Source organism: Falco cherrug, chromosome 7, assembly GCF_023634085.1.
Source record: "Falco cherrug isolate bFalChe1 chromosome 7, bFalChe1.pri, whole genome shotgun sequence".
NCBI lineage: Eukaryota > Metazoa > Chordata > Aves > Falconiformes > Falconidae > Falco > Falco cherrug.
The window spans coordinates 42,301,922-42,321,281 of NC_073703.1; the positions used below are offsets into that span (position 1 = coordinate 42,301,922).

Sequence of the window (19,360 nt, forward strand, 5' to 3'; positions counted from 1 at the left end):
AGTTCTTTATTTTTGTGAAACCTGCAGGAGCTGAGAACACTGAGAATTTTAAAGTATCCTGAACATGTGACAGTGAATGGGATTCCAGGACTCAAAGAGCTGCACAGAAGTGCTATTCTGAGTCTGGGCTCTAAAAGACTACTGAGTGATGCAAGGGCTTTTATGCATAGTTTCATTGTCAACAAATACCTGCTCAGTTTCATCCTGCTTTATTCTGATTTGTGGTGTGTTTGGTTTTTTTTTTAAAGATTAAGACCTGTTTCCAAAGAACTGTAGAGTAATTAAACTGTAAAGTATCAAATGAGCCTTTCTCTTAGAAGACAACCATCATGGCCTAAAGGTTAGATCAAGAAAGAAATTCCTCTTTTAAAGAGGATGTTTCTCCCTGCAGAGAAACCAAAGGCAAAGGCTGGTTTGTGTGATCCCCGTATGTATTTTCCATAAAAACTACCTGTTGTTTCCTGTTTCAAGATGGGCCTTAACCACACCCTGGGGGTGAATCTTTCTGAATGTCTGACCTATGGGATCTAGGCTAGATGCTGTAGTTTAAGACTTTCCATGTACAAATTTTATTCTCTATTGCTGTGCGCTAAAGCACTGCCATTACTAGAGAATAAACAAGAACAATAAGCAAAACTTACAGGTTGCAAATGATTGCTGGGAATCGCTCAGAGATGATGTAGTGTCTTAAACTTCACATACATTTATTTCTGTTTCATAAAAACTTGTTCTTGCAAAAGAATCTAGAATATGCAATTTGAGGGAGGAAAGTCAAACCCCCAAGTAGGCTAAAAAAAGGTGACTATAAAACAGCACAAAAAAAGGCTTTGGGCCAATTCACAGACATTTCTGTTGGAGCTCTTAAAATACCGGGGTGAATTTTCTGCTTAGCACACTGCAAGCAGCTGACTTGGAAAGTCCTATTGGAAAGTGAAAGCCTATTCTTCATAGAGCTCTTTACAGTACTAAAAGAATACATGAACTTCTGATCTTTAGAAAATGTATGTACGTGCCTTATTCTTGGCCTGAAAATATATCAAAAGAAAAACAGAGGGGATTCTGGGAAACTGCCTGCAAACTATCTTTTCACTAAAGCCAGTTTTAAATGTCAGGATTTTTTTAGGCTACTGATTGTGCCACAGTACTTAAACAACAACAAATCACGATGCCGGTTCTTTACATTTTCTCCAAAGTTATTGAAGTGGTACTTCTGAAAGCAGAAATAAAAGAATTCTCCCTCAGAATAGATGAGTTGAGCAATGAGAATCCATTAATAGATAATCATCTCCAGACAACAGGAGTAACAAAACCTGAAGATAATGATGAGCATTTTAAATAACCACTTTACCACTTTTACGCAACTCTGAGTTCATGTTGAACTTTTGCTCTATTCCACTATGAACCGTATCATCAGTTGTTCCACTTTGGCCTGTTACACCTCAATTATCTTTGAAGACTTTCTCAAAAATGCAGAAAAACTGCATTTAAAAAGGCCAATGGCGTAACTAATAACCCCCTCCTTAGTTCAAAGCATTTTGTCTGTTGTATCACACACTTAGGAAGCTCTACTCAGAAATCTACTTTTTATTCACAAAGAAGTTGTCTGAGTCGTGAACAAATCCAGATATGGTCTTCAGGTAATGTTTGCTACACGTAAAGATTTCTGCATTGTCCTGGAATGTAAGAAATGCGTGATTGCACTGCCCTAATTAACACTTAAATCCAAAAAGTTGTTAAAAGCAACTCAGTTAAAAAATACTCTTTGCCAACACGTGCATTGAATCCTACATTTTTTAAGATGGTTTGGGGAGACATTTTTGGGTTTTTAGAAGTTTTTTATTACTTTTATTATTTTTGTTATTATTAATAACTTGTTAATGTGCACAAGCATATTGCTGAATTGGATCCACTTATTTCACCATACAATAAAACCATTTTTTTCATTATTTCATTGATTATGAGGAGGCCATTTAATGGCCCTATCTTCAGTGAATCTGTTTGTTTCCATTCTTCACCCCCATGAATGTCTGTAACTGCTGACTGCAAGAAGCTCCCGTAAAAGCACAGTAACACATAAAAACATATGGTTTTATCCAGTCTTCACACAGTATGCTTCAATGTTTGTTCGGACACAAACATCTCTTCTGAAATGATAGCAACTGAAGCAATGGGATCTCTAAGAAATCAGGATCATATACAGCATAGAAAATTCTTTTTCACTGCATGTGATATTCATTTATGTCAAGTAATATTTGTGTTAAACAATAACTGTGTGACAGACAACTACTGACTACATGTTTGTGAGGACTGATCTAATTTCTGCTGTCTAATGTCCAAAGCATTTGGGGAGAGTCAACCTGCAATGTGCTAAAGACACCAACATAGTAAGTTTGGTTATATATAGCCCTTCACACCAGTTTCCAGAAGGTGAATATTATTCACCAAAAGGTGAATATTATTGCATACTGCTACTCTAAGAACTTTATACACTGTCAAATATATTAAACACTTTTTTCCCCCCTAAACTTTTCTTCCTCTTCATTCAAGAAGCCTCCCCTACAGTCACTAAATCGAGTTGTTATATATTTATACACCTAACTGCCTCTGGCCTAGCAATCTCCAGCAGGTTATTAACTGTTGGCTTCAAAACTAGTAGCAGTGCAGTGCTTACTGGGTTGGTCTGACACATTTATTTATATTAACCTGCCTTACCTGCTTTCCCTTTGCCTCTGGCAAACCAGCATTTCTACCATTATTGTGCGTGATGGCTGGAAAACACTTTCCTAAGCTCTGCTTTTAGCCAAGTAGCCTCCAGCCCAATCGTACTTTATCAAATACACCCTTTGGACAGTCAAATGGATCCCCCTCCTCCTCTCTCCCCACATATGTCAACTTTTCTTACAACCCAGTGTTTGGTATTTTAATTATCTTCTGTTTCCTTACTATAAACACCTGGAAAGCAAGCCTTACCTGGCAACGAAAAGGGAGTCAGACTGTCCTGTTCATTTTCCTCCTCTTGGTTCACCGCAGGGATGTTCCCATTTTCCATATTCTCGTGTCTCCTATTCTGAAGTGGTTTGCTTGAGCCATTGGCAGACTGGATTAACCGCTGACGCTGCATAGTGTCAAAGACAAAACTTCCATAGTTTGGAAAACATTGACTTTTTTAAATCTGGGGTTTGCCGTCTGCCCAGCCCCAGTCACATGAGCGGTGATGTGTCCCCATGAGGCCTTCCTTCCAGCCACAAACAAACAAATCTGCCTGTGGCCCACCTGTCTTCATCAGGCCAGTGCTGACCACCCACTTCAAAATTATTGGCAGGACTCTTTCAAGACATAATGAAGAAAGTTGTCATATCTGTTCTTCCACACCATGTTTTAATGAGCATGGTTATTCTGAAGCACTTCTCACTCAACAGTTCCCACTCAAACCACTGACAGCACCATAATCTAGCAGTAACACTCAAGACATTGCCGTGCTATTACAGCTGGCTTATAAATGACCCATTTCCCAGGATCATCCCTACTCAGGTCCAACTCTTCTCCCGCCTTCTCATCCCCATTCCTTGAGGTAATTGTAAAGGTCCTACATATAATTTCAAAAGCAAGAGTAACCCCTGTTGCCCTTGTCCAAGTATATATTTTCATGAAGCTCATAACTGCCCCTGCAGACATGTATAGACTGCTACAGTTCCAACACATAGTTCACCAATTGCAAGGATAGGTTTTAACTGTCAGTATATATACCCACTAATACACTGGAGAATGTGAGATGTAACAGTAATTTCCTACTTTTATAAAAAAAGAAATATTTTTAGTTTGTTAGGTGAGATAATCCAGGGTCAATAAGTGTTCTCTTTTTCATGAAAAATTGTTGAAACTTCCTAAAAAGTGCTCTGAAATACTTTGAAAATTAAAGTAACTGCACCACACAAAAAACCCCACCTGAAACCAGTATTAACGCACTGTAATTAAAAATAAAGAAAACTCGTATTTGAATACTTCACAAAGCTTTCGCAGTGAGAATACGTAAGAACATAGATCCAAAATGCTGTCGTTTAGAAAATGTTTTTGCAGATGTTGAACTAGCAAGTATCAGCTCTCTGTGCACATATGCATTAAGAAAGAATTTTTTTCTGATCAATGAATTGTCTTCAAAGCAGAACTTTCGCAGTCAGCTGCCACTATGTGCCCTATCTGATCTGCTCTTGACTGTACACCACCAAGCTGATTTCCTAATAAGCATTTCACTGCTTTATTGTTAGATTGGACTTTTGTAACAAATATATTAGTGCTGCTTTCTTTCATTGGGATATTCACATCGCTGGGCAGACACATGAACTGTCTTATGATGTTAAAATTCCAGGAACTTGCTAAAGCTTTTATTTCCGTCAACTACTGAAATTAATTTATTTGGCAGAGTAAAAACCTCTCATATTTGACATTGTGGGGAGCAAAGGATAAAATCTGCAGACCAAAGATTTCACCCCAAGAACTTCATACAAGCTCAAAAAGAATCACTTGGCCAGTCCTGTCACTTCAGTTGCAGGGTATGAAACAAGCAATACATGGTGGTGACAATATATTAAGTAAGAGTAAACCAAAACTGTCCAGGGCAAATTCCCCTCATGAAAATATTTTGGTCCACTTTTATTTTTAGCTGAGGACTACACTGAAGACTAAAGAGACAGGGAAATTTCTGATGTGATCCTGATGTGCTGCTAATGTAAGAGCAGTTCTTAGCAATTTTTGGTTGCCCTTTCCATTATCCTTTCTCAGCCTGACCACTTTTGTAATAATCAAAACCAAATCTGCTACAGATAAAATCCAAATGTGCACATGCACACACACACACACACACACATATACTCTGAAACAAATATCTGGCAGGGAGATAAGAGAGTCCCTCCTTGGTGACTGCCCTCCCATTAAGACAGGAAGCATCACCAGCTGGGAATCCATCTTCAGATCTCCTGTGACACATCTGCTAGAGAAAGACAAAGCTCTAGCCCATTCCTAGGAACATGGGAGAATCTGAATTCCAGGATCACTATGAGCACAGCTCTTTAGCAATCCCTCTGTCTCATAGTCATTTATTATTTTCTTAATGAACCTACCTCATTAATGATGAGTCGGCTTGCCATCCGCATTCTGGTGCGTGGTCCAAATTTATTTGTAATCATAATCCGTAACCCAGCTTCGGGGAACCGGTATTTGGGGGGACTGGAGCAGATGATCTCATCCACCATCACAACACTGTTTTTGCCATACTGCTGCATCCCCTTCACTAATGATCACAATGGACAGCGTTAGTGGTGGAATTGATGTTGCCATGCTTGCCATCACCTAGAGTCATTCTTTCCAGGCTCAGGTGGGGTTAATATTCATTTGAATGCTTGAATTTACAAGTGACTTTCCTGTAATTCAGCGTGGTGAATCTGCTCATCAGTTGTGCACTTCATTTAGATAACATGCTGAGAAGGGATTTCACTCAGCTAAGGTAACCACCAACCCACTATCAGATGAGCAGGATCAGGTTTTACCCAGCCATTCATGCAGTAGTACCAGTTTTCCTTACTTATGTCCCACCACAGTTTTGTAAGCCTTCCCTAGAAGCACTTGCACTATGGCAGTGTAGACAGTGCTCCTGAAACCTCTAAAGCTATCCCATTGGATCAAGGTGCTGCAGATCCACAAGTCCCTAATGTTGTGCTTACTCCTTCTGGAAACCTTAATTTTACTTTCACACAATATTATCAACATGTCTAACATGAAAAGATTTGAAATGAAAAATAACAATTGTCAAGAACAAATGTATAAGTAAGCCTTTGTTAATATAAAGGGACTTGTACCAAGGTTAAGAGTTTTGTTCTACTGTGTTAAGAACACAGAAAGACAAAATTATATTGGGAATCAACACAAGTACAGCCAAGGACTTTCAGAGCTCAACAACAATCCAATACTCTCACAAACGCCACAGACTACACATAGCAAGTAGAGCAAGGCTCAGCAGACAGGAGACATACCCATGCAGTGTTAGAAAGCAGGGCAGGAAATACACCTAAGACTGATAAGTATTAAATATTACATGTAATAACATGTGTGGGGAAAAAACCCAACAAAACTCTTTGCTGCTTGTTTTCTGCTTTGTTTAGGTTGGCTTCACCCTCCCACTCCTGTTTTGTATTAGGTTACTTACATTAAGAAGTGGAAGAGAATTTAGGAAGTAGAAGAGAAAGATAATTATTAGTGCACGATTCCAGTCAGGAAGCAAAGGAAATCTAAGAAAACATTCAACTCAAAGAAAAGAATTAAAATGGACCTGTTCTAAGGAGACAAAAATATATATTGTTATTTTACTCGTCACAGTGTTGAAATATTTTTGGTTTTCAGGAAGAAGACTGGATCCATGTAAATCACATCATGCAATAAAAGTTTTGCTGCCTGAAGTGTCTTTTAAAACATTTGAAGTTGAAGAAATATATCCTTCCATTACCATTCAACAAGAAAAACCTAGCAATCCTGTAAATCACCAGTAAACAGCTATATCTTTTACCCTTTAGCATTTGAGCGTATTGCTTTGTTTCACTAATATGAGTTTTCAATGAGTACACTAGGGTCACCTGAAGTACCATAAAGAGATCTTTAGTTTCACAAAGAAATATGTCCTACTCAAAGAATCCACTCTGTAGTCTTGGCTTGCAGCTTAATATCTCTAACGGAGAATAGAACTAGTAGTAATTTTGCATTTGGTAAACATAAAGGAACAATTATCCTCCCCCTGCCCCAACATCTAAAACACATTAACCTTGCTGAGTACTGCAGCTGATGACAAAAATAAGGAGCACATCCATCCCAATGACTTTTACAGTTAAAGAGTATTGCAGCTTTTCTGTAGAGGAATATATAGCCAGACAAGCTTCCTAGGAACCAGTCCTCACACAAAAGGACTCAACCACAGTAACTTAACTTTTGCTTTAGTTAGACAAATGTTTGACAGCACTTAGTAAGGCAAAAAGGCCAGATATCCCTTTTAACAGTCTCATCAACTCTCAAGTGAGTTTCTCCAGTGAAGTCTCCACAATGCTTCATCTTAAAGTGTCATGGAAAACATGAAAGCACTGCCATTGCTCTGCAACTGTTTCTTAGAGCACCAAAAAGACAGTGACCAAAGATACCCAGCATACTGTGATAGAAACTCTGCACTGATGTAGACTACATCACTATAAATATATACATAACCAACAGCAGCTGTTTTGACTTACTGCAGCAATTGCTCTTATATTTTCATAACAGCTTTTCATTCTCACTCCCTATGACCATAAATACACATACCTTGGCCCCATACAGTACAAACTGGCTCCACCTAAAAATCACAAAAGTGGTTTTCACTTATTTGAGACAGAGTAAAGCCTTTTTTTGCTTCTCCTTTGTGATATTCCTTATAAAAATATCTTCTGAGAACAGCTTTTCCTTTTAACAAACTACCTAAACTTCCTGCTCACCATGAAGGGTCATCACCAACAACCCTGTCAAAATCAACAGAAAGCTTCTTGCTGACTTTAGTTGACTCCTGTTCAGGCCTTCAGAAACCCGCTATTTCCAAGTTTCTGGTTTTAGGCAGGAATTGAGCCATGCCACCTGGTGGAAATCTGGATCAACATATATCCTGGTTTCAGCTGGGATAATTCATTTTCTTCTCAGTAGCTGGTACAATGCTGTGTTTTGGATTTAGTATGAGAATAACATTGATCACTGATGTAGCTGTTGCTAGGTAGTGCTTACTCTTAATCAAGGACTTTTCAGTTTCCCCGTGCTCTGCCAGTGAGCAGGTGCACAAGAAGCCAGGAGGGAGCAGAGCCAGGACAGCTGACCCAAACTAACCAAAGGGATATTCCATACCATAGAACGTTATGCTTACTATATAAGCTGGGGGAACTGGCCGGGAGGGGCCAATCACTGCTCAGGGACTGGCTGGGCACCAGTCAGCGAGTGGTGAAAAATCGTATCATGCATCACTTGAGTTTTTATCTTTTTTTTCCTCCCCTTAGGTTTAATTCCTCTCTTTCTCCTTTTCATTACAATTGTTGCTGTTGTTATTACTGGTTTTAACTGTATTTTACTTTGTTTCAATTATTAAATTGTTCTTAGTGCAACTCATGAGTGTTACATTTTTCAATTTTCCTCCCCATTCCAAAAGGTAGGGGTGGGGAGGCAAGCGAGCAGCTGTACGGTACTTAGCTGCTAGCTGGCATTAAACCACAACAACATAATAAAAGCCAAGGGCAGTGAGTCACATGTTTGTACTTTTAAAACAGGAACATCATCCACAAAGCACAAATATTTCGCCTTTACCTGTGTTTGTAGAACTCACCCTTGAGATTTAATTTATCTTATGGTGAAAAGCTGTCCTTTTTCTCTGAAACGTGAGTAACGGAAGTTTTTATATTGCACCATTGGAAGCTCCTGAAAGTAATAAAACTTACAAGCATAAGAGAGAGCTGTGCAGCATGTGAACCTGCCTTTTATCTGCACTTGAGCAACAGACTAACAATCCTTGGTAGGAAGGAAGCTCCTCATCCAAAGCAACTGCTCTTTTTTGCGAAGTAATCAGACTTTCCTCCTGTGGAAAGTCAGATTAAAGTTAAACCTACACCTTGGTGAAGCCAAGGGATGCTTTTCCACGGATCCTGAAACTTGCTAACCACTGGCTGGAGGTAAGGCAAGGGCCAGCTCTAGTTCTCTTCCTGCTACTAGCAGTGCCCCTGTTTCTGAAAGCTGCTGCTGCAGAAGGTGCAACTCAGCTTCTAAAGCCAACCAAGTGTCAACTAACAGCGAGTCACTGATAGGTCATGGCATATTTTGATTCAACAGGAGGGACATGCAACAGGCAGCCATGAGATGGTTTCTAGGACAGCTTCTTGACACACAAACCATCTATCTACAAAGCAGATGGGCTAACACTGCCATCCTCCTCTCACACTGTTCACTTCAAACCCAGTCACCTCGTTAATCACTTCTTCGCATCCTCTCTCATCCCAGGTAGGTTTGCCTGTGACAACATCTATACTCTCACACTTTGAACAATGGTTCCTCCAACGCAGCATGCATTTGTGTAATGGCTGCTAGAGAAGGCAAAGGGAATCTGACTGAAACTGCAGTTTCAATGCATCTTTGGGGAAAATTAGAGAAGAAATCTGCTGTGGGCAGTTGCTAGTGGAGACACCATTCTCATGAGTCCAGGTTTTTATTAGCTTTCTTGCTCCTTTTTCTAGTTTTTCAAGTTCTTTACAAGTATTAAATAATCTTCACATTTCCTGAGAAGGAAATAAGTGGGCAGGCAAGCACTCTGCTCTATCATCCCTTCACCACACAGTGGCTAGAGAGGAAAGCATGCAGGGATATAACATCAGAACCCAACAAATGCCTCAGAAGTAAAAACCACTAATATCTGTGTTCTTTCACTGGGTGACTCTTTTCCTGCACCCCCACTTGAATAAAACATAAGCAACACCTGCCCTAGGAGGTACCCTCTGAACCTGGTATGTACGTACCTCCATATCCAAGTGACAGACTTCACTACATCATAGTCAATGGTCACAAAAAATTCATTGTAGATTGAGACCAAAGGACTTCAAAGACATCTTCATTTCATTATGCCGCAAAGTCCCGTGAGAAGTAATTTTAAATCTCTTTTAAACTACTGTCTAAACACCATATCTGAGACCAGAATATCAATGTGCTGTCACTGCATAAACCTGTGGTAAGTGACAGAACCTACCTTGAAGAGACTCCAGCCTAAACACCAAAAGCAGAAGAGAGTGCGATTCTCCAAGTCTGCTCTAAACTCCTGTTTGCCACTATTTATTGTTACATACGGACCTTTCCCAATGCTACCTACGCTGCTGCTGAGCTCAGTCTCCTAGAATAGGAAACATCTGCAAAGAACAAAGCGAGGAGACCTCACTTGTTAAGAGTAGCCCAAGAGCTCACTAAATTATACAGTTTGTGCATTGAAAGTAGGAATGATTTTGCTCTACAGCGAAAAGAGGGAATGGAAGAGAAAAGGGATAAGACAATGATAAAAACAGGCTTACAAAAAAGCCAAAAATACCCAGGTAATGTTTGCTTACCTTCAGTACCAGAAGCAAGGATCAACTTCTTCCCCTTTATGTCAAAGACACAGACAGCAAAGAACCTGCATTTCTCATTTTTACATATGTGCTTGGCAATGTAGGCAGAGCTGTTTAGGCATGTGAAAGTCAGTCTTCTGAGGATCTGAACTCAACACATAATCCCTCTTGCCCACTGATCTGCCCATGTCCTTTCCTTCAACACCCAAGTCTCTGCTTCTAGTTCCAAGCTAATTTTTGAACTGAAAATTACCTTCTTCCTGGCAAAAAAAAAATATTTCTTTCACAGTGTTGTAGCTCATCACTGAACAGGAGATGAAAAGGGAGCAAAATTGCCAATGTGCAAAGCAGCTTGTTTTCAGTATATAAAAAAAAAAAATAATAATTGTGACTGAGGTTTTTTCATCTGGCAGTCTGACTGCTGAATTGTCAAGTTAACCCAATAAAAAAAATCCTTCTTATGATTGAATATCAACACTGTTCTGATCCGCATTAAAAAAATAAAAAGGGTATCCTGTGAACTACTCTTTTTCCAAGTCCTGTCTGCTCAGCCTTACCTTTCCATAGTAATGGAATGGATGGGTCATCACAACTAGAGGCATAACATTTATTACCATCTTCCAGCTCATTGTTAACTGTGTCACCACTTCCAACATTCTTGCTTTTAAGGCTGAAGAAATTTTGCATCCTTACGTTGTACCTGGAAGTGCAAAGGAAAGATCTGAAAAGGTTGGATTGTTGCATCTCCTCATCAGACTTTAAGTGCCTGAGAACAACTTACGCAGGCAAGCAGTAAAGTCTACATGCATTTTCTTGGACAATAGGAAGTTAAGAGAAAGGACTATTCAATTCAGTGGCAAGCTGATAGGAAAGCAAGGGTTGCACCTATCATGAGATACAGAAAACTGCAAAAAGACACTACAGCAGATTTAGTGAAGGCAAAAACACCAGAGATGTGGGTTTTGTAGCCAAGACATTCACTGTACAATGGCTTCTTTCCTCCTGCATCAACTTGTAATTCACCTCACTGTTTCTCTCAGTACTGTGTTTCCCATGGCAGATGCTTGAGCATTTCTGGGACTGCTGACCATACCCTTCTAAAGAAAGAATGCATCTCTTTTAGTACTAGGGTGGGATCCAAGAGGGCTGTCAATTAATTCTGCTAAGACCTGATGTAGGAGAAAAGGGAGGCTGAAGTTCCAAAAAGGATTATTGGTGAGGGGAGGGCACGAGGGAATAAGTCTAAGCAACTTGCAGCAGGAGGGTGGACTCACAGACCCTTGCAGTAACAGTCAGACCCCTGACTCTCCTGTCAGAGGCAATGACCCTACAGAAGAAGGATGTCAGTATACAATCTGGTATGAGACTGTTTTAACACAAATACATGCTTAGCACTCTGTCTAATGTTTCTTGACCTTGTTCTTTAGAGGTTACAAAACGTGTAATATCTGACATGCTGTGTGCTTACAATCCAGAGTACCCAATGAACTTTTTCATACATTGCTGTATAAATGAAATTTTCTTTCAACTTTTTCTGAAAACTACTTTACCTCAGTGCACTATGTAAAGGATACATGAAAATATTTGCTGTTGACTGAGCACAAATCTAGTGCAAAACTGATCAAGCATAAAAAAAAGCGAGGGTTCTTACTCAGAAACATGATGGGCTATATTGCCCTCAGCAGGAAGGCCAAGGACAAAACCACACCAAAAGAATGATGGTCAATTAACACCTAAAGGGCATATCGAGAAGAAAAGTACTTACTTCATGATAAGTATGTAGAACGAATACATAATGATGAGTACAAGGCTTTCCCACCTCAAAGAAACAAAAATAAAGGATTAAAAGGCCACTCAAACAGCTGTATGCTTTAAAAGTTTACGTAGGGGTCTGCATAAAACATCTAGTACAAGTACACATTTCCGTACACAGGATTCACATCATTAAGATTAGATAATGCCTCAGCAGAATAGGGGAGGGGAGCAGACTCTCAAGTTCCAATAAACATGCAAATAAAAGGTAATGCATTATTTCAGAAATGTGGTATGCAGACTGAAACCATAGCTACCCTCTAAGGATCATAATGCCAAGGCCTTTTGTCATTTCAGTGATGAAGCACAGGCCAGGCACTCTGAGAAGACTATTTTAGAAGATACTTATGATCTTCCACTAGGATCTCATCTTGGACTGTTCTTTGGGACACCTAGTACCCCCATAAATACCAACAGGCAGAATCAGAGCAGCAGAACTTGCTTACCCTCCCTGCACATCTGAGTCTTCAGGCCTTACATATAGCCTATTTACTTTGTTAATGTTTCCACATTCTTAAATTTCCTTTTAGTTTTCCCTGATTATCATTAAATATATAACCAAAGAAAATACAGAGGATTTCCTAGGCGTCAAATCCAGTTTATAGTCCCAGCATCTATGAATAAAAGCTAATTACACTGCAACTCTACTTAGTCATCAGTCTCAGGGCAAATACGGGACTTCAGGGAATAATTTACACAACTTACCATTCTATTTTCTCATCATATATGAACTAGAAGAAAGAAAGAAAAAAAAAAGGAACCACATAAATTGACCATTTTTCTGATCTATCTTGAAAAACAGTCAAATTTAATAAATATCAGTCATATCTAGCTATCTAGCTAAAGGTCATTGAGCTTTGACCCTTTCTAACTAAAACTTTCACTGTATGGATTGCGCCCCTCACAAAGCACAAACCTTGTGAACAAGGCTTGGATCCCTCTCAGTCACTGTTATTAATACTCTTTATAAAACTGTGTGTGCATGTGAAAGACAGACTGATATGCACACTTGTACTCACACACCGTGCTGTGTAAATGACAGCAAAATTGTGTATTCCGAAGAGACCCAGCTCTGAGTACTTTAAACAGCTAGACTAGTTTCAGCAGAAAAGGCAACCATTTTACTTGTGCTCTTAGGCCAAGTGGTTATACACATTTTATTCCAGCCTATGTAACTCCTGTAACTGAATGGGCAGCTAGTGACCCATATTTATTACAAAACTAAGTGGATTCTTCCCCTCCCTGCCACCAGACACAGTAAATGCACACATTCAGGAACAACTACATCACTCTAGATGAACAAAGTGGTATCTCACCTGTGCTCTATTTAGAAAAATTTACCCAGAATCTGTGAAATAAAATTACTGTTTAGAAGCAAGAAACAGTCACCTTCCCTATTTAAAATAGAGGTGCAGCTCAAAATGTTTCCTCTTCACAACAAACAGTCCCCTCAGTCAGAGAGTGCTAACTACACTGTATAACACTAGCCTGCTAGCCTCCAGAACTGTACGGACTGTAGGTACAAAATGAATGGACACCAATGGACACGTATTCTGTGGGGCTGTATGAAGGTTTTACATTTGGACCATGCTGTGGAGCTGAGCCCTCACTTCCAGGTGTCACTAGAACTAGCTAGGGAAATAACTGTTTACCAGTGTATATCAATAGTTAACAGGCTGGTCCTCCAAAAATTCAAGCAATGAAACACATTAATTGGTAAGAGAACTACTTACAACAATAAGTATGATCACAGATATCGTGTAGTATACAGAGTCCCGGAACACAGCCCACTGGGTGAGACAAACCACCTGAAAAACATCACACCTTCAGCCAACAAAAGTATGTGACTTTAAAGACAAGAAAAAGGCCTGTGTCTTGCAATCACTTACTGTGTGTAAGCAGAATTATTATCACCAACAAGTCTGGAACCTATTGCGGTTTTATGCTAACAGGAAGACGTATCAAGTCTGTTAGACAATGGATCTATATAATAGGGACTAGTAATAAAAATCATATAGAAACTTCCATTAATGAAATAAATTTCTTACTAATGATATTTTAATTGGTCATAATTTCAATTCTAAAGTACAATTCAATGTGCTGCAGCAAAACAATGGTTCTCACTTCATTATATTTGTGGATATATCGGACTTAATACCTGAAAAAAATATGATACACAGTCTAATCACCTACTGAATAGATGGAGCAAATCTCATGCTTGAGTCCTAGATTCTTTGAACACCATCACTACCAGGAAGGATCAGCATATGCCACTGATCATTTTAATGTGAACATGGTATTGTATGAAGAGGAACCAGTTTTCTCTGTATGCTGTATGTTCACACTGCTGAAACTACAGCTGAACTTTTTGGAAACATTTGTTATTTGTAAAGCATTTGCAAATTCTTTCCAACATTTGACATTTTCACAATGCCAGATCATTTTTTGTTTTGACTGATCCTTCTTCTTTTTTTAATATTTTCTCATGGAAACCCCTAAAATTATAAGCAACTGAACTCCATAATGGTAACTATTTTACAAACCTGTCCTGCAAACAGTCCACAGACACCAACAATGCAGAGGATGTTGAAAACTGCTGAACCAACAATGGTCCCTACTCCTACATCTCCATGAGTGATAAATACACCTGCAGAGGGAGCAAAACATGCATTATTACCTCTGTCATTTCATTTTAGGTCAGAGGCAATTACTTAGAATGTGTACTACCTGAGAACAAGAGGTTGCTTCAAAGTTCAAACAAAACATGTTTCGTAATAAATGCTCACTTCTCTGTGGAATATTCTGTGCTTTTAGTCTAGCTAGCAGCTCCCCATTTTTGGCTTAACATCTCTACGTATGTATTTTTATTAAAAGTAAATGATTTCTTAGCTAGTTATTTCAACAGTAAGTCCTGTATTTCACAGCTTGGTTGTTAGTGGTGCAGTGATCTATTCAAGTGAGTATAAAACATCTCCAGTCACATTAGGAACACAGAATTTATTTCAAACAATATAAAAAAGCACAGAAACTTTTCTCCCAGGTGAGAAATTGGATATCTTTTGCTAAAGGGAGCCTAAAAGGTTTATATTTGCTGCTTTTTAGTAAGTTGGACATGAGGTTATAATGCATACCTTTAGACTGTGTTTCCATAAAGTTTGTAATAATACCAGTCAGGATAGTAGTGCAAAGCCTACTGAGGCTTTACTAAAGACAGATTTATCAGATTTAAGCCACTGTGCTGCTAGAAAGCCATGACCTAGTTGCCATTACTGAAACTTGGTGTGACAAATTCTGTGACTGGAGTGTGGGTATCGATGGCTACAGCCTGTTCAGAAGGGACATGTGAGTAAAGAGGGGTGAAGGGTTGCCCCTACATGAAGAAATTGATAGACTGTGAAGAGCTGTCTCCGAAGAATACTCATGAGCAGGTTGAAGGCTTATTGGTAAGAATCAGAGGCCAAGACAACAGAGGGAACCTTGTTGGTGTTGTCTACTACAGGCCACCCAGTCAAGGGAAGCCTATTGTCAAAGCCTTCTTACTCCAGCTACAGGAGGCATCACACTTGCAGGCTCTCAACCTGCTGGGGGACTCCAACCACCTGACATCTGCTGGACAAGCAGCATGGTGAGCTGTAGGCAATCCAGGAGACTCCTGGAGTGCATTGAAGATAACTTTTTAAGCCAGATAATAGACAGCCCTGCAAGAGGGGATGCAATACTGGACCTGGTGGTCACCAACACAAGTAAGCTAATTGGTGACATCAAGACTGGAGGTAGCTTGACCGATGGAGTTCACAGTCCTGAGGGATATGGGTCAGGTGAAGATCAAAATCAAGACCCTGAATTTTAGGAAAGCAAACTTCCAGTTGTTCAATGAGTTAGTCAATAGGACTCCCTGGGAAACTGCCCTCAGAGACAAGGGAGAAGATCAGAGCTGGTAGACCTTTAAGGACCCTTTCCATAGAGCACAAGAGGTCTTAATCCCCAGGTGTAAGAAATCAGGAAAGGAACACAACAGAGTGGCATGGATAAGTTGAGACCTGCTGGTCAAAATAACGGGCAAAAAGGAAATGCATGAGCAGTGGAAGCAGAGACAGGTATCCTGAAAAGAGGATAGGGACGCTGCCCAGGTTGTGTACATATGGGGTCAGGAAGGCCAAGGCGTGGCTGGAGCTGAATTTGGCATGGGGTGCAAGGAATAATAATAAGGGCTTCTGCAAGGTATGTCAGTCAGAAAAGGAAGGTCAAAGAAAGCGTACCGTCCCTGATGAGCAAAACTGGCAAACTGGTAACAATGGATGAGAAGAACACTAAGGTACTCAACAACTTTTTTGCCTCAGTCTCCACTGGCAACCTCTCTTCCCACACCTCTTGAATGGATGGACCACAAAGCAGGAACTGGGGGAGCAAAATCCATCCCACTCCAAGAAAAGATCAGGTTTGTGATCCCTGAGGAACCTGAACATACATAAGTCTATGGGACCTAACAAGATGCATCCCAGAGACTTGATGTAATTTGCTGATATAGTTGCCAAGCCACTGTCCATAGTACTTGAAAAGTCATGGCAGTCAGGTGAAGTTCCTGGTGACTGGAAAACGGGAAACATCGCACCTATTTTTAAAAAAGGTAGAAAGGAGGACCCTGGGAACTACTGACCTGTCAGCCTCACCTCTGTGCCTGGGGAGATCATGGAACAGACCTTCCTAGAAACTATGCTAAGGCACATGGAGGACAGGCAGGTGATTTGCGACAGCCAGCATGGCTTCATCAAGAGCAAGTCTTACCTGACCAGCCCAGTGGCCTTCTGTGATGGAATGACTACATTTGTGGACAAGGGAAGAGCTACAAATGTCATCTATCTGGATTTCTGTGAGGCCTTCAACACAGTCCCCCACAATATTCTTTCCTCTAAACTGGAGAGATATGAATTTGATGGGTGGACTGTTCAGTGGATGAGCAACTGGTTGAATGGTCACGTCAAGAAGGTAGTGGTCAGTGGCTCAATGTCCAAACGGAGAACAGTGACAACTGGTGCCAGTGTCCCCCAGGGGTCCATATTGGGACCAGTACGGTTTAATATCTTCATTAATAACATAGACATGGGATCAAGTGCACCCTCAGCAAGTTTGCAGACAACACTGAGCTGAATGGTGCGGCTGACACAACTGAGGGACTGGATGTCATCCAGAAGGACATGGACAAACTCAAGAAGTGGGCCCATGTGAACCATCATGAGGTTTGACAAGGCCAAGTGCAAGGTCCTACACCTAGACTGGGGCAACCCCCGGTATCAATACAGGCTGGGAGACGTAGGGACTGAGAGGAGCCTCACAGAGAAGAACTTGGGAGTACGGATGGGTGAAAAGCTGGACATGAGCCGGCAATGCGCACTCACAGCTCAGAAAGCCAACCGAATTCTGGGCTGCATCAAAAGAAGTGTGGCCAACAGGTTAAGGCAAGTGATTCTGCCCCTCTGCTCTGGTGAGATCCCACCTGAAGCACTGCCTCCAGCTCTGCAGTCCTCGGCACAGCAAAGACGTGGACCTGTTGGAGCAGGTGCAGAGGGTGGCCACAAAAATGATCACAGGGGTGGAACACCTCTTTTATGAGGAAAGGCTGAGAGAGCTGGGATTGTTCAGCCTGGGGAAGAGAAGGCTCTGGGCAGACCTTATTGAGACCTTCAATACTTGAAGTGGGCTTATAAGAAAGATGGAGACAGACTTTTTAGTAGGGCCTGTTGTGATAGGACAAGGGGTAATGGTTTTAAAGTGAAGGAGGGTAGATTCAGACTAGACATAAGGAAGAAATTTTTTTATGATGAGGGTGGTAAAACACTGGAACAGGGTAGCCCAGAAAGGTGGTAGATGCCCCATCCCTGGAAGCATTCAAGGTCAGGCTGGACAGGGCTCTGAGCAACCTGATCTAGTTGAAGATGTCCCTGCTCATTGCAGGAAGGATTGGACTAGATGACTTTTAAAGGTCCCTTCCAACCCAAACTTTTTTTTTTCCTTTGCTGCTTTTCTTGTTCTCTATCTGTAATCCTGTGTCCTTCCTTCTCTTAATAGGTACTGCTTTTGCCATTTAGACTTTCTCTCTATACCAATAATCTTTAATATTTCAGAGATTACTTCAAGTAATTCTGTAAGTAATGTACACCGTGTCCTTCTGCCTTAACAGATCTGACTTATCTATACCTTAATTTGTTCTTTTCCCATGTTCCCTGTTCTCCTACTTCCTTGCTAAAATTAATTCCCTTTATTTGTGAAGAAAGAAGTCAAAGAGGCATCAAGTATCTCCAATCCTCTCTCAGGGGACTGCAATAAATCTCTTCATCCACTTCCTATGTTCAGAATCAGCCATTCCTCTCTGTGTTTTGAGAGGAGATTCACAGTTTCATGAGATATTTTGAGCAGTTAATTATACCATGAACCACAGACTAGCTGACAGCTGCAATTGCTGATTATAAACTGACAGAAGAATGTTAGCACTTTTGGATACCTCTGCTTGATCTGCTGCTGATTTTTTTAACATCAGATCTCATAAAAGCTAGTGTGTGGGCTCCTTACCTATAACAGATGCAAACAGTTCTGGAGTGGAGCTCCCTGCTGCCATGAATGTGGCTCCAGCAACATCTTCACTCAAATGTAGTTTCTGGAAGAAAAGCACTGGTAATTTCAGCACTGCTACTGTATTTACATTACACAGTTCTACAGTTGCAAAGACAGAAGCTCTTCATTTTCTGGCCACAGTACTGTTAAAGGATGAACAGTCACTATGATACAAATTAAGACATTGCTTTTTGAAAAGGCAAATATACTTCAGGCAAGTAAAATGTTTATACCCTAACTCAGTGAAGTGTCAGATAAAATTACCTACTTACATATAATTGAAGAGTCAATTGTGACTTACACGTAACTGATTAGAGAAAAACATCTCTGCAGGTTCAAAAAGATTGTCAACATCCCAAATTGTTTTCATTAATTTACTTTTGGAACTCTATATACAATCATTCAAGAATTCAGGGAATCCTTGGGGCTTCTAAGATTTGAAAATAAAAATCCGTAAGAGACAAATACAACCTCTGTGAATAAATCTTATAAACAGCAGGACTGATTCTGGCTTCACTTTGCAGCTAGGGTAATCAAAAGTGAGTCCGCTGACAAAGGCAAAATTAGTCCAATTAGACACAGAGAGGCCTGTGGACTGTAGACAGATGTATTTTTATGACAATGTCTCTTAAGCTGTAACAGGATATAGGTAACTTGGAGTTCTCAGACCAGTAGAAACATGTGTAGATCCACAGGTGGGCTGCATCAATTTTAATACTCTCTTGATGATCTCTCCCTTGAACTATAAAGGTTTTATGGAGGAGCTTTTTCCTTTTTGAGAGTCTCTAGACTCATCTTTAGTACCT

General features: G+C 40.3%; 1 protein-coding gene across 1 annotated transcript in view; it reads right to left on the reverse strand.

The window, feature by feature from the left end:
* The window catches only part of LOC102048716 (ras and Rab interactor 3), a 175,240-nt gene that overhangs the window by 92,939 nt on the left and 62,941 nt on the right, over positions 1-19,360 (reverse strand). Inside the window, exons 5-12 of the mRNA XM_055715960.1 lie at positions 18,513-18,597; positions 14,489-14,592; positions 13,679-13,753; positions 12,651-12,676; positions 11,899-11,952; positions 10,691-10,833; positions 5,118-5,287; positions 2,971-3,115 (exon numbers count right to left, since the gene is read on the reverse strand). Coding sequence (XP_055571935.1) covers positions 2,971-3,115; positions 5,118-5,287; positions 10,691-10,833; positions 11,899-11,952; positions 12,651-12,676; positions 13,679-13,753; positions 14,489-14,592; positions 18,513-18,597 — 802 coding nt within the window. The remainder of the gene's footprint in view (positions 1-2,970; positions 3,116-5,117; positions 5,288-10,690; positions 10,834-11,898; positions 11,953-12,650; positions 12,677-13,678; positions 13,754-14,488; positions 14,593-18,512; positions 18,598-19,360) is intronic.